Source organism: Takifugu rubripes, chromosome 15 (assembly GCF_901000725.2).
Source record: "Takifugu rubripes chromosome 15, fTakRub1.2, whole genome shotgun sequence".
Lineage (NCBI taxonomy): Eukaryota > Metazoa > Chordata > Actinopteri > Tetraodontiformes > Tetraodontidae > Takifugu > Takifugu rubripes.
In genome coordinates, this window is record NC_042299.1 from 14,127,273 (window position 1) to 14,141,911 (window position 14,639).

The 14,639-nt window shown below is 44.3% G+C and overlaps 3 protein-coding genes across 5 annotated transcripts; all 3 read left to right on the top strand.

The window, feature by feature from the left end:
* Positions 1 to 222: 222 nt before the first annotated feature.
* Positions 223 to 4,216, top strand: wasf3a (WASP family member 3a). Its single transcript, XM_029848491.1, has 9 exons — positions 223 to 284; positions 685 to 846; positions 1,755 to 1,889; positions 1,976 to 2,129; positions 2,213 to 2,330; positions 2,407 to 2,591; positions 3,037 to 3,258; positions 3,347 to 3,636; positions 3,713 to 4,216. Exons 2-9 carry the CDS (start codon positions 714 to 716, stop codon positions 3,868 to 3,870), a joined length of 1,395 nt encoding a protein of 464 aa, XP_029704351.1. The 5' UTR covers positions 223 to 284; positions 685 to 713; the 3' UTR covers positions 3,871 to 4,216.
* A 378-nt stretch (positions 4,217 to 4,594) lies between these two features.
* On the top strand, positions 4,595 to 9,151 carry LOC101072050 (V-type proton ATPase catalytic subunit A). Its single transcript, XM_003971155.3, has 15 exons — positions 4,595 to 4,743; positions 5,244 to 5,352; positions 5,615 to 5,743; positions 5,853 to 6,067; positions 6,153 to 6,290; positions 6,370 to 6,521; positions 6,598 to 6,760; positions 6,916 to 7,024; positions 7,219 to 7,341; positions 7,428 to 7,542; positions 7,639 to 7,702; positions 7,786 to 7,989; positions 8,163 to 8,257; positions 8,386 to 8,557; positions 8,644 to 9,151. Exons 2-15 carry the CDS (start codon positions 5,271 to 5,273, stop codon positions 8,734 to 8,736), a joined length of 1,854 nt encoding a protein of 617 aa, XP_003971204.2. The 5' UTR covers positions 4,595 to 4,743; positions 5,244 to 5,270; the 3' UTR covers positions 8,737 to 9,151.
* Positions 9,152 to 10,397: 1,246 nt separating this feature from the next.
* LOC101061881 (palmitoyltransferase ZDHHC23-like) lies at positions 10,398 to 13,607 on the top strand. 3 transcript variants are annotated; one of them, XM_029848432.1, is made up of 5 exons: positions 10,398 to 10,844; positions 11,011 to 11,431; positions 11,507 to 12,115; positions 12,444 to 12,611; positions 12,682 to 13,607. In XM_029848432.1, the coding sequence occupies exons 2-5, from the start codon at positions 11,313 to 11,315 to the stop codon at positions 12,953 to 12,955; spliced, it is 1,170 nt and encodes a 389-aa protein (XP_029704292.1). In that variant the 5' UTR covers positions 10,398 to 10,844; positions 11,011 to 11,312; the 3' UTR covers positions 12,956 to 13,607. The 3 variants fall into 3 exon arrangements, with proteins under 3 accessions (XP_029704292.1, XP_029704293.1, XP_003971322.2); XM_029848433.1 differs by having other exon boundaries at positions 11,014 to 11,431; XM_003971273.2 differs by having other exon boundaries at positions 11,308 to 11,431.
* The last annotated feature ends 1,032 nt before the right edge of the window (positions 13,608 to 14,639 follow it).

Consider the following 14,639-nt stretch of genomic DNA (forward strand, 5'->3'; position numbering starts at 1 on the left):
TAAAGATTGATTGAGATTGATTGATCCATCAATGCAGATTGATGACTTTTTTCTGGGGGGGGGGTTGTAAAAAAACAACAGGACTAGGACAACACGACATGAAAGATGAATATCAACCTGCTCGGCTGTGATTGGATGGCAGAGATAAACCTGCCGACTAAATCCTCTCGTGGCTCAAGCTGTGATTTGAACTGGACAGATTTGTTTTCATTTGAGTGGCTGCAGACATGACTGCTGCATGGAGGCAACGGCACGCTCTCACCCGACACCTGCACAGATCTGAGGTAGAACAGATATCTTTGTCTTTTTAGGCACCTTCTAGAGCTTCTAAAATACTTGATGCCGCATGTTTGGTGAACGTGGGCTAAAGATGTTACCTGCTGTTAGCTAGTTAGCATGTCACAGAATATTGAAAATGTGCTGTGAATTATGGGGAATTTACACATGTTTTAACTATTCTGTAAATCATTTTTTATTGTTTTTTTTAATGTGACAGATTTTCTGTATTCACAAGGTAAATCAGGATTTTTAACTTTTAATTAACCTTCAGCCCATGTAGCCTGTTTCACAGATACTAATTTTGCTGAAATGTTCATTCTACCACTTTTGAGTACATTAAGAATCCTAGAATTGTATTAAGAGACATGCAATGGATCTAATACACTTTCACCTCTCTTTAAACAGCTGCTATATTCAAGCTTTGAGGAGAAGCCATGCCTTTAGTTAAGAGGAACATTGAGCCATGGCATCTGTGCCATGGACCAGTACCTGATGGGATTGGCAATGAGTTGGAATGTGTAACCAACAACACGCTGTCCTCCATCATCCGCCAGCTGAGCAGTCTGAGTAAGGTCACAACGTGTGTGAAAGAAACTAAACACAAAATGCTCAAAATAAGCAGCGGCCAGTCTCCTCCCCAGACAACCAGGGTCCATGGCCTGTGGGCCCACAACCTGAGTGATGCCCACTGGATTTCCCGTCTGTTTTGGAGCTCCATGTTCTGAGTGGGATTTGTTCATTTGGTGGTTCAGCTGAATTGTCCTGAGGTCAATCTGGAAATTGCTTCGATGTTTTCGAGTCCACCTCCCTAGAAGGGGGAGGGGCTCGGGGCGGTTTCACTTTAAAGTTGGGGTGAAAATATTAATGGATAGCTTGTCTCTAATTCAAAATTGAGATTTCCTGAAGCCAAGCAAGTGCAGCTGCTGCACAAAACTTGCAAAATATTTGGCTTTGAAAGGATTTATTGACCCAACCTGGCTGTTCCAGATGGCGGTGCTGCTATGTTGCATAATAATAATCATTTCACTGAGTTTACATTCAAGGACTAAACATAATTCCATCTGTAATCCATTTTATGTTGAGATGAATGACTGGTGATGATAGAAAGTGTTTTAAAGCTGTTTTTTTTTATCTTGTTGGCCATCAGCATGTACAGGTACATCAGGTACAGTTGGTGCACCAAATTATAGAAACAAGTAGAGAAACATGGAGAAGATGCAGAACAACAGACAGTCTGATTAGCTTGTGTGTTGGTGTGTTTAGCAAAGTTACGTCATCTAAAAGCTCACAGTGAAGCAGAGAGTAGGTGGAGCCACAATTAGAAGTGGTCTAATGATAGCTGGAAGGATCCAAGCTCGTTAGCATGTGCAGGACATACATGCAACATTTCATGACGGGCTTATAAAACGTAATTGGAGTGATTTCAGAAATACATGATAAGGAATCACAGGAAATCCCGTCGGCCTTTCTTGCAGGTCAACATGCAGAAAATATTTTTGGGGAACTTTTCAATGAGGCCAACACCTTCTACGGGCGCGCCAACTCCCTCCAGGACCGTATTGACCGTCTGGCCATCAAGGTGACCCAACTGGACTCCAGTGTTGAGGAGGGTGAGTTCACTGGGTTCTGATTGGACTGTTTCTGATGTATGATTATTCCTGCATGTACATCAAACCTCCGTTTTGCTGCTTTGTAGTCTCTCTTCAGGATATAAACATGAGAAAGGCATTTAAAAGTTCCACCGTCCAGGACCAGCAGGTTCTATCCACAGACAGCGCTTCCAACTCAGTGGCTGAGCTGTATAACAGTTGTGATAGGCCCCCTCCTCTTAGCACCCTCACTGCATACAGGTGAACCACCACCCTACAGGTTTTAGTGTCCTGCTGAACATTCTTGTCTAATAAGCGCTTCGTGTTCTGTATTGATAACACAGACAAGACTCCACAGATGCGATGAGATTCTACTCAGACCCTTCATACTTCTTTGAACTGTGGAAGGAGAAAATGCTTCGGGACACAGAGGACAAGAGGAAAGAGAGGCGGAGGCAGAGGGTGAGTGCACACTGTTGCTTTTTTTTACGTTTGTTTGGCAGCTAGCTTCATTTTTCATCCCCTTTAATGGTCCCAGGATCAGAAACGATGCATGGGAAGCAGCACAGTCCAGCGTGACGTTAAGAAGGTGAGAAAGGTCCGAAACCGCAGGCAGGAGTGGAACATGATGGCGCTGGACAAGGAGCTTCGCCCAGATCACCGTCATCCACAGAGTCTCCATCGTGGGGCGTCATCTGAGGGCTCTCTCTCACCAGACGGAAGGTAGACGGAAGGATTTTTCTTTGGAGATGTGTGTAAAAAATTATAGAAATATAAATGTTGATATCGGCTGCACCAGTTTGTGTTTACAGGCTATTTGATTTGATGAAATATAAAAGCTAAAATGACATGTGCATCATCCCTGAGGGATACGGTTTCATCAGACATAGTGTGAAAGGTAAAATAAAGCCACATTCACGGTGAAAATGCCGCCTTAAATCGATTATGTTACTTCATTATAGAAAGAAATATGATTGTCATGCAAAGATGTGGATTTGCGCGTTTGTTAGTGAGATTAAAAACAAAGATTTTAGAGTCTATTGTCGTGAAGACGACCTTGTGACTCAACTATCTCTGCATTGTACGGTGTCAGTTTTGGAGTGAAAACAACAAACGCACCATCTGGAAATGTGAATGGCGAGCTCAACGTTTCTCTTTGTTTATCCAGGCCTGACCTCCCAGACTACCCCGTCCCTCCACTGCCTACCCACGCCACTTGTAACTATGCCAAGTCACGTGATTACGTGCCCGGGAAGGCGCACCCTTCGCCACCTGTGGAGCATGAATACCACAGCATTGACGTCAACTACAAGAGAGTAACCTGCACCACATCGGCACTTCGGGGCGCCGAGCGAACAAACGACACAATGCATCCACCTGCAGATTACAAGTGTGTTTATTTGTTGTTTGCACAATCTGAGGCGGACTTAAATATAATACCTCTTAACCATAATCCTCTTTCTTTCTCTGCCCACCAGTTCCAGCCCCCCACCTCCTCCAACCCCAGGCCCACCCATCCCTCCACCCCAGTCAACCCAGACAGCCTTTGGTTTTCATTTGGGTGCACTGGCACCAATGCCACATAATGGGGATTTGCACTTAGGCCCCAGACACCCCCTGCCACCTGTCCCACCTCCCCCAGGTCCCCCACCTCCACCTCTCCCTCCCACAACTGCTCCCCCTCCTGTAGCAGGGCACCACGGCAGCAGAGCTGAGGCGAAGTCTGCAAGAGATCCGAGAAGCGACCTGTTGTCTGCCATCCGCATAGGTCTGGTCTCTTTTCTTTTTTTTTGTCTGTGGTTTAAATGAAAGTGGGCAGCACAAACCACATTTGTCTTCAACAGGGATCCAGTTGAAGAAAGTCCAAGAGCAGCAGGAGGAGCAGAACAAGAGGGAGCTGGCGGGGTGCGACGTGGCCACCATCCTCTCTCGACGCATTGCAGTGGAGTACAGCGACTCTGAAGATGACTCTGACGCAGAAGATAATGAGTGGTCAGACTGAGCACCTGACAGGGATTTTACATTATTGGATTGCAAAGACAAAAATAACAACCTCATTACCCACTTTGGCTCTACCAATGGAACTCTACCTGCCAACCAGTGCTGCCAGACAACCTTCTCCTTATTTTCTCTGTATAAGAATATAAGAAATCAACACCTGATTATAAAATTTAACCTTTTAATGAAATATTTTTTTCAAATATTTATTTTTTGATAAGTATTATATCCACTGTAATATGCTACCTCAGTTTGTGATTGTTTTCACAGTTTCAGGTTAGTAGATTGTCCATGATTAATACTGGCTATAAAATGATTGTTGTCATGTGTCTTGTTGACCTGTCATTAAAGCTTTTCAGAGACAGATAGTAGTGTCCGCCCTGTATGAAGGCATTAAAGTTTGATGATGGATAAGTGGAGTTTAATACAAGCAGTTTAGCAGATAAATACATGAAATAATATTAGCAAAAAGCAGAAAAATACATATAAAATATAATTTTGAGGACAAGTGAAAAGTCTAGCAACAAGTCAAAAAAATTGTTCTTGATAGAATCAGTTTCAAGCAGTTAATGACTATAAGTAATTCATTTGGTATTTAATTTGATTCGTTTGGATTGATATCTGGTAAATTATAAAAATGGTTGTTTCATTTGTGTCCATCTGAGGGCAGTGTTGCGCCAAAGGTGGCACAGTTAGGTGTCTGGTCGAACGCCATCTTGGCTCTAAAGGCAGCGAAAAAGACCGGCAAAAGAGGAAACTGCTTGCGCCACAATGGCGAGGTTTTCTTCCCGTGACAGTCCTGTGACTTACAGGTGATTACCACAGCGAAGCTACTGTTACTCTCACGCTTCCGATAATCATTGACAACAAAGACAAGGTGAGAGTCATGTTTATGGTTTAATATGTCCTTCCGGGTTCGAATATAATATTGAGAGAATAATTCAAAATTGAGGAGAACGCATACGTGCCCCTCGTGAAGTTAGCTAGCGTCTGCTAGCTACTGTAGTGTCAGTACACTCACGCGCACACGCACAGCTTTCCTTCCGTCTAGTACGAGACATGCTAACATGTCAGTGGCGCCGAATAATGCATGTTAAAATGTGTTTTAACTCATAAGACAATGTTGTTGAATGTGCTTTTAGCAATCTACTGTACACTGTACACCATTTATGGCATACTACGACTTTCACAGTGGCGTTAACAATATATGTAAAAGTGTGTGTGTGTGTGTGTGTGTGTGTGTGTGTGTGTGTGTGTGTGTGTGTGTGTGTGTGTGTGTGAGAGAGAGAGAGAGAGAGTGTGGTGTAAACTATGGTGAAGATTGAACTTTCTTTCACAAATGACTGGTTTACATATGCCTCTCATATTCTCCATAAGGAAATCTGCTCCACATAAACTACATCCATGGATACCTCAAGGCTTCCGAAGATCCAGGATGAGGAGCGGGAAAGCCAGTTTGGATATGTGCACGGCGTGTCTGGACCAGGTGGGGCTGCTTTACACTATCTTCTGATTATTTCCATCTTAAATGTCGTTAAACCGCTTTACAAGGTATATCCCAGCAAGAAAAACTAGCAAGGCTTGTTTTTGCTTTGTTTACAATTGACGTTTATAAGAATATTCTAATGTTTTGATGTGAATAATGGTAGAAATTGTGCGGTAAACCTTTGGCGGGGCACACAATGCGGTTGTTTTATCAATATGCATGTGTTTTATGGATTTCATCATGCTTTTATCCGCTTCCACAGTGGTGACTGCTACTGCCATGGCAGGAGCAGCCATGTACGAGCTGGTCCGTGTCGGCCACAGTGAGTTGGTGGGTGAAATCATCCGTTTAGAGGGAGACATGGCCACAATCCAGGTCTATGAGGAGACTTGTATCCTTTCTACTCTCACATTTCCTTCCTATGTACCAGTGTAATTATTCTTTTGCAAAATACACATCTGTAAACTCTTCAAATGTTGTTTTCCTTAACGTGAATGAAGCTGGCGTATCGGTCGGTGACCCTGTCCTCCGGACAGGAAAACCCCTTTCGGTAGAGCTCGGCCCAGGGATCATGGGCTCCATCTTTGATGGTATCCAGCGTCCTCTAAAAGACATCAACGACCTCACTCAGAGCATCTATATCCCGAGAGGAGTAAATATTGGTGCCCTCAACAGAGACATTAAATGGGAATTCACCCCCTGCCAGACTCTTCGGGTACATATTTGATTGGAGTGTCGAGTAAGGTTCTTGTCCCCCACCCTTGTAGTGATTTAAATTCTCATGATTCTTTCCTTAACAGGTGGGCAGCCATGTGACAGGTGGGGACATCTATGGCACCGTGTTTGAGAACTCTTTGATAAAGCACAAGCTGCTGCTGCCACCTCGCAACCGAGGCACCGTCACCTACGTGGCTCCGCCTGGAAACTATGACATCTCCGTGAGTATTTGGATTCAGGCGGCCCTATTTCTTATTAAAACTTTCCGTCCCGCTATATTTTTGGTTGTGTTATATTCAGGATGTGGTGCTGGAGCTGGAGTTCGAAGGTGTAAAGGAGAAGTTCACCATGGTGCAGGTGTGGCCGGTCCGGCAGGTCCGGCCAGTCACGGAGAAGCTCCCTGCAAACCATCCACTGCTGACCGGACAGAGAGTTCTGGATGCACTTTTCCCGTGAGTCAGGAGTCGTGGACCTTTTTCATGTTTTAATGCTAATCTTTATTACTAACATTAACTCTGCACTGTCCAGGTGTGTTCAGGGAGGCACGACTGCAATTCCAGGTGCTTTTGGCTGTGGAAAAACGGTCATCTCGCAATCGTTGTCCAAGTATTCCAACAGCGACGTGATCATTTACGTTGGTTGCGGCGAACGCGGCAACGAAATGTCTGAAGTGCTGCGGGATTTTCCCGAGGTCGGTGAGACGAACAAAACAAATAAAAAATAATTTTATATTTAGGTTTTAGCTCCTGACTTTTGCTTGGATACTGAATCAGATTTCCCCCCCCCCCCTGATTTTCAACATATGCACGTTGCATAAAAGATGATAACACGTCTCATGTCCTGCAGCTCACTATGGAGGTTGATGGCAAAATTGAAAGCATCATGAAGAGAACAGCGTTGGTTGCTAACACATCAAACATGCCAGTGGCTGCCAGGGAGGCTTCAATTTACACAGGTGGATGCCGCTCATTATATACAAAAACCATGTTATAGATGAACTTATTACCTTATTTCTCTTTATATTAATGTAAACAACCATTTCTTGATTCCACATATGTTGTCTGCTTTAATAGCTTGTATAATGTAAATGGCTGAAGTTTGGGATAGACTTTTAATGCTATAGAAATCTGAATATTATTATTGCTGCAGGCATCACACTGTCTGAATACTTCAGAGATATGGGCTATAATGTGAGCATGATGGCTGACTCCACGTCTCGATGGGCTGAAGCTCTGAGAGAAATCTCTGGAAGATTAGCTGAAATGCCTGCTGGTGAGTGGGATGAGCGTGACGGGCTGCATCTGTAACAGAAACACTAATTATGAACTAGTGACAGTTGTGTCTGTCTTTATCCGCAGACAGTGGGTACCCTGCCTATCTGGGCGCCAGGCTCGCCTCCTTCTACGAGCGGGCTGGACGGGTGAAGTGCCTGGGAAATCCAGAGCGAGAGGGCAGCGTCAGCATCGTGGGCGCGTAGGTTTCTTTTTATTATAGCCCATTATATTGCATCATTGCAGCAAGTTGATAGTTTTAGGGGTTTTGCTCTTCTCGCATGTTGTGAACCTCTAGCGTGTCACCCCCTGGAGGAGATTTCTCAGACCCTGTGACTTCAGCCACATTAGGTATTGTTCAGGTTAGTGACCTGTGTGCACGTGTTTTAAGGCATCTTTGTCATTTTTTCCTTGTGTTTGTCAATCTCTTTTCTTCTGTGCTCAGGTGTTCTGGGGGTTGGACAAGAAGCTGGCTCAGAGGAAACACTTCCCTTCTGTCAACTGGCTGATCAGTTACAGCAAGTACACTCGAGCGCTGGATGAATATTACGACAAACATTTCCCTGAATTTGTTCCCCTGCGGACAAAAGCCAAGGAGATTCTGCAGGAGGAGGAGGACCTGGCTGAAATAGTGCAGCTTGTTGGAAAAGTAAGATACACGACACGGAGTCAAGTCAACAGTGAGATCTAGTTTTCAAAAAGGAGTAAAAATTACGATTTTCAGTCCGATATTTTCTACTTGAATAGATCAGGAGCGTCTGCTCATCAAGTTACATCATCAAGTTCTGCCGAACGGTTAACTGCGTTTTTGTGTGTTTGTAGGCTTCTCTGGCCGAGACGGATAAAATCACTCTTGAAGTCGCCAAGCTCATCAAGGATGACTTCCTTCAGCAGAACGGCTACACCCCCTACGACAGGTGAGTCAGACCTTTCTCATGTTAAAGCTGCTGAACAACAGTTTCACAACATTCTTGAGAATAACGCACACGGGGATGAACTGTTGCGCCTGTGATTGAGGCTCAGCCGCTTCTACTCCGACACGCAGGTTCTGCCCCTTCTACAAGACGGTCGGCATCCTCTCCAACATGATTGCTTTTTACGACTTGGCTCGACACGCGGTGGAGTCCACAGCACAGAGCGACAACAAAATCACCTGGGCCATGATCAGGGAGCACATGGGAGAGACCCTCTACAGGATCAGTTCCATGAAGTTCAAGGTGTGTTATCGCCCTCCCTTTCCTCGTGTTGATCCATCAAAGTGAGGACTTTGACGCGATTGTTTTACGTGGCTCTTGTGATTCAGGACCCTGTGAAGGATGGTGAAGCTAAGATTAAAGCTGACTTCGCCCAGCTGCTGGAGGACATGCAGAACTCCTTCAGGTCTCTCGAGGAATGAGTCTGTTACCTCAGGGCTCTTCATCTGGACGCCATACAGTGCAACCTGGTGCAGATCAGGCTGTTTTTTTTCCATTTTCATCTATGTGTTTACATCCCCTTGACATTCCACAGCCTGCACAAATCTAGACGTCATGGCAATGACTTTTTTTTTTTATTATCTGGAGATTCAGTAACACCTTATTAAAGCCCATTTTTGGACTTGAAGTGTTGGCACCTATGTGATTGCTGCAATCATGAAACAAGAGCATTGGTAAAGGGACAGATGCACTGTGTTACCACGGTTACCTCTTCAGAGTGATAGTGATGTGTGTGATTGTGCTTGTATAAATGTCAGTGAATGAGTAGTGTAGCGACAGTGGTACTTTATGTTGATGGTATGTAATGGTCTGAATAAACAAAGAATGGAATCCATATTCAGTTGTCCTGGCGATATAACAGAGCAGGCCATTTAAGGAAATTTATCACCTTTTAAAAATCCTCCACACTGGTCTGATTCTCGTGTGATTGGGCCATTCAAAGATTCGCCTCTAGGCGGCGCTAGAAGGGTAGGGAAACTTTATTTAAAAGATGATTGTTCTCCCCACATCTAACATCATGTCTCCAACCATTAGCATGTAGTAACTGCTGCTCTCTTACATCCACAATATAGAATTTCTCTTTTTTTGTATGAAAACCACAGATTTACCTAATATGCAACTAAATATGTGGGGAGACATCATTGGACCTCATGCACACACTTAATTTCCTAGAAATAATGAATTTTCCTGAGCAAATTAGGTAAAACCATTAACACACTGTCATATCTGCAAGGAAAACATTGCAGTTAATGTATATAGTGAGGAACATCAGGCACGTGCTGATGTGCCATCTTCAGCTGGTACTGCTCAGACCATCATCCACGACTCTCGGCACTAATTCCTCTAAAATAGATTAGAGTCAGGGGGTATCTGGAGTTCCGGGCTCTATCAGGACTAATGGAAGCATAACCACAGGAGCAAGGGCAGCATCTTTCCCTCGCATTGATTCAGACTCACGCTGAACATTAGAGCTTTCAGCACTTTCTGAGTCCACACTGTACAGTTGGTGGGGACCGTGTGTGTGTGTGTGTGTGTGTGATGAGCTCCACATCTCCATTGTGATGAAGAAGTTGGAGGTTAAGGCCAAGTTTCCACCAATTTAAAGAAAAGTGAATGCAGAGACCCCCCAAAGACACCTGCTTCCCTACATGGACATATAGAGAAGGTCAGTGTGAAGGTTACCTACAAAATGAAGTTTACTATATAATTGAAATTGATGCTACCTGTTTGTACATAAGTACCATAATTAAATATATTTAGCTGCATTCTGTCATTTCAACCCCATTAGCAGCAGACCACCCCCAGAAATGTCCTATATATGAATAGATATACATTTATTCTGCTATTGTGGTCCTAAATAAAATCCGTTATCAGTACTTATAACACAATGATCGTGATTATTAATGTTGTTTTTTTAATGGATTCCCTTTTCGACCTTAGAAATTGGCCCCTGACACACTCTTCCAGAGTTTTCCAGGTTGCCTGGGAGGAAATATGATCCCAGCGGGTGGGGCCGCCCCCACGGATCAGCACTCACTCTCTGGTTTATGTGTGCCTGTCATGCCTCTCATGCACACCGTGCTCCAGCTCGCTGTGTATCTGCTGCGCTGCCTGTCAGCTGGGGATCAGGGTATCAAAGGCTCCCGACTCTGAACAGCTTGTCCAGAGTCAGAACCTCAAATGGCAGCCAAGAGGGGCCGTGAGGCAAAATTAGGCTAGGCTCAAGAGTGGCGTGAACTATTTAGTGACATGAGTGAAGGAGATAGTCTTGAGGAACGTGAGCTGGAAACACAATATAAACGTCTTCCACGGGACCACATCCAACAATGGAATCTAAGAGCTGAGAACCATCTTCCTGCAGCCCAACACAGAACCTAAACGGGCCTTTTTTTTAACCGTAGCAGATGAAAAAAGAGGCTCTTTTCCATCAGGACTGCGGAGACAAGAAGCGATTGTCCCTGATTGTCAACTTTGACCCGATGTGACTTTTCAGACTACAGATATCGTTTGTTTCCATAATTTGCAAAAGGTAAGTTGAAATAAAAAGAGAACATATTTACCCAAGCAAAAACCTTTTTAGAGTTGCCTTGTTAGCAAATAAAGGAATGTAGTCTGATATTCAAATGTCACATAAGATCAAGGGTGTTTATTCTTTTCTTATATTTTTAATGTATGTGCTTTTTTTTGTTCGTCAGAAGATTGTTACCAGAGTCACAAACCGGACTAAAAGAATAAGTTGTTCGACAGACTTGGGTTTGCTGGCCCAGATAGCTCGTCTCTGTGGACACAGTGGCCCTGTTTCAATAAATGATATTAGAAGCTCCTGAGGATTAAAAGAAAGTATAAAGAGACTCGCCGTAGCCTGGATCGGCGACTGGATCTGCTTGGGATTAAGCGTGAAACATCTGTAGTTCTTTTGTAACTTCCGGAACGAGAGTCAAGAGGGTTTGGCTCAACTCTTCTGCCCTTTTGTGCCCCACACCTCCATCTAGTCAGTATGCAGTGGGAGAAGCTGAAGCCTCCGGAGCCCGACGACCCCCTCTGCTGCTGTGAGTGCGACATCTACCGGTGCAGCTGCTGCTGCGACTGCGACGATCTGGACGAAGCTTTTGCCAGGTGGGACCAGCTCCGTTTCCAGGTGGCCTCTTTATAATCCACGTTGCAATGATGACGTGATGCTCCGTGTTGCAGGTGGCTGAAAGACAGACCAGCTCCGAGAGGAAGCCGCTCTGCTGTCCTGGACGCCCTGATCGACCACCTGGAGATCTCCATGATCCCGGTCCTGTTGCTGCTCCCCCTCCTGCTGCAGGTTGCAGCTTTGCACTACCTGCTGGGCATCGTGGTCCTGACGGCCCTGCCCAGCCTGGTGCTGTGGTACTACTACAGCACGCACCGGAAGAAGAGACGCACCCTCTTCTTCCTCACCCTGTCACTGTACTCCCTCTTCTACATGTATTACCTCTTTATCACAGAGATTGTGCCACGCGGGGATGTCAGCCACCTCCAGGTGTGCACAGTGACCTCTGGAATGGTCCTCACCATCGTCCTTCTGATTGTCACCAAGCGCGGCCCCGGATTTGTCGCCCCCGTCGCCTCCCTCCATGAAACGCACACTAACAGGGAGCAGGGCGGTAATGGAACCACCCAATCAGCAGCCTCCTGCGCAGCAACATCGGCTAAAAAGTCTCCAAACACAAAATGGAACAAATGCGCCTTGTGTAATGTAATGCGGCCCCCCCGGGCCGGACACTGTCGAACCTGCCAACGCTGCGTCTACCGTCTGGACCATCACTGCATCTGGTGGGCTGGATTTCTATTTCTGCTTTTAAAATTTTTTTTTCCCAAAAAAAAAAAAAAAAAAAGGTAATGTTAAAACATGATGTTTGCTTTATTTTTTCAAATTGGTCAGTTTCCATTTTAAATATTCCAATTTAATTCCTGCCACCTTCCCCCCCAGATTTTAGCATATTCCTCCCTAATTGGCCTCTCATTTAGTTACATTTCAAGCACTTTAAGCACTCACCAAATCAGATGTTTATCTACAAGGTGACAACAGTATATTACCTCCACTTACAGGCATTTGGTTGCTGATCTTTGTGGTCTGATTATGTGTGACGAGGTTCTGCAGGATCAATAGCTGTGTGGGGCAGGCGAACCATCGCAGCTTCGTCGTGACCCTCGCCGTGTTTGTGCTGACCTCCCTCTATGGGATCGGCTTAGTGCTCAGCAGCCTCTGCCCTCGGCAGCACCTTGTGACGGCCCTTTTCTACTGTCCCGCAGTCTACAGCCAGCCGAGGTACAGCCCTGGTCTCCACGACACTCTCAGCGTCCTCCGTGTTTCACAGTGGCTCTTTGTCTCGTTGCAGCACGGCGCTGTGCTTCACCTGTGCTTGGTTCAGCAGCATTGTCACAACTGGGCTGCTTTACCTGTTGGTGGTGCAGCTTCTAAACATCAGCTTCAACGTGACAGAACGGGAATCCCTGCTGGCTCTGAGGAACAAAACAGGCCGGAGCCGCCTGCGGGGACTGGTCATCGACACGGGACAGCACTCGCGTGGCTTCTATAAGAACTGGGTGGAGTTCCTCACCATGGCAGACGCCTCGGGTTCACCTCAACCAGGACTCACTAATGTGGTCTAGGTTTATTTTCTATACTCTGGTGATGCTGGTGGGCCTCATACCCTCTGGTTCTATGTTGAGTCCAGCTACTTTCAGCATCCAGTCCTGACGGGACAGGCCATAATGAGAAATAAATATATATTCCCTTTTTGTTTGGATCATGTGACTATTAATTAGGACATACCGGTATACATGTATGTGTATGATGGACCAGAAATACAAGGGCTGTTGTTACATCTTTAGGTTTTTCAGTGTTCATTTAAAAAAAAAAAAAAAAAAAAATACATTGGCTAAAAAATGAGAATTGGGACATTGGTTGGCTTGAGTCAGCAGTTCATGGACAGAGTTAACTTCATTGAGCAGCTTATTTCATTCCATTTATGTTTCCTGAATTCACCTAATTTTCTTTCTTGCAGCCAGTCCCCTGTTATTGATTTTTAATCTAATAGTTTTTGTCCATTACTGTCTCATATGTGCCAGCAAGGCTCTCGCTACACTACCCAGAACACGTGTGCCTACAGATGCAGTCAGAGTCTAAACTCGTGGAGGATGCCTCACAGAAAACTAGCATGAACTATTTAAGTACAGCTTGAATGTATTTGTACATGTGCACTTTTAATTTGCCTTGGGGTCTGACTATAGTGTTTACAGTGTTCATGACATTGCAACTCAATCTTCCAAATAAGAATTTGATATTTTGTATAGAATAAATTATTTGTTATGAAAAAATAAAGCTATTGTTTATTAACTGAAAGAAACAATCAAGTATATCATTAATAATATATAGTACCGTATATAAATTATAAGAGTACATCAACCCACCCTTTCTTGGCATATAAAAACAAGTTAAAATGTCGATGCACTCCACTCCATCTACCTCTCATTATTTCCCATTATCGTTTCCCATAATTCGCATCTTAAACGGAGCAAATCGATCAGGCTGTTTAAATCAATGGCTCTTCTCCACTTGCTATCTAATTAGTTTCTTCCATTTTTCCGGAGTCAGATTAAACCCATCCTCTCGTCATTGGCGCCATCTTATGGCCAATCTTGGAATTACAGGCGCGTCGCAATGAAGGCCACGGTCATACTAACAACAAAGTACAATCGGGTTAATGCACATTTTCTGTTTGATTTGAATAGAAAAAAAAATCATGAATTCCATTATTTTCTCTTAATTTTGTTATCTAATTTTACCAAAAAAAAATTATATTTATGGCAGAAGTTTCTCACACAAAGACAATCTTGATAACAATATCATGTCATCTTTTGCTGGCCATGTGTGGAGATACCAAAAGGTTTTGAATGTGTGAGACAGTTTATCAGTCATCTGAACATTTATGACTAACTGTAATGCTTGTGTACATATTATATCAACAATAGAAGGAAATCTGCGCTTTTGATGCTGTTAAATTTAGATATTTTCACAGTACTGTAAATCCGATGAGGCAGCTCTGATAAACTCTGGTAGAAGCAGTAGCAGATGGATGGATGTACTTTACGTATTCATTTTATTCTATGCAAAGGTCATGCCTGTTTAAACTAGTATGGTATGTCCTTGGATTCTTGGAACATTGCATATGTCTCTTGGGTAACACTCCCACTCTTCGATTACAGGTCAGATACTGATTCAGAGTTGTAACCTAGCAAACTGAAACGTTGATCGTGCAGTCGGAAGCATGTCGGCGGCTTTTGTCCCGGCTCC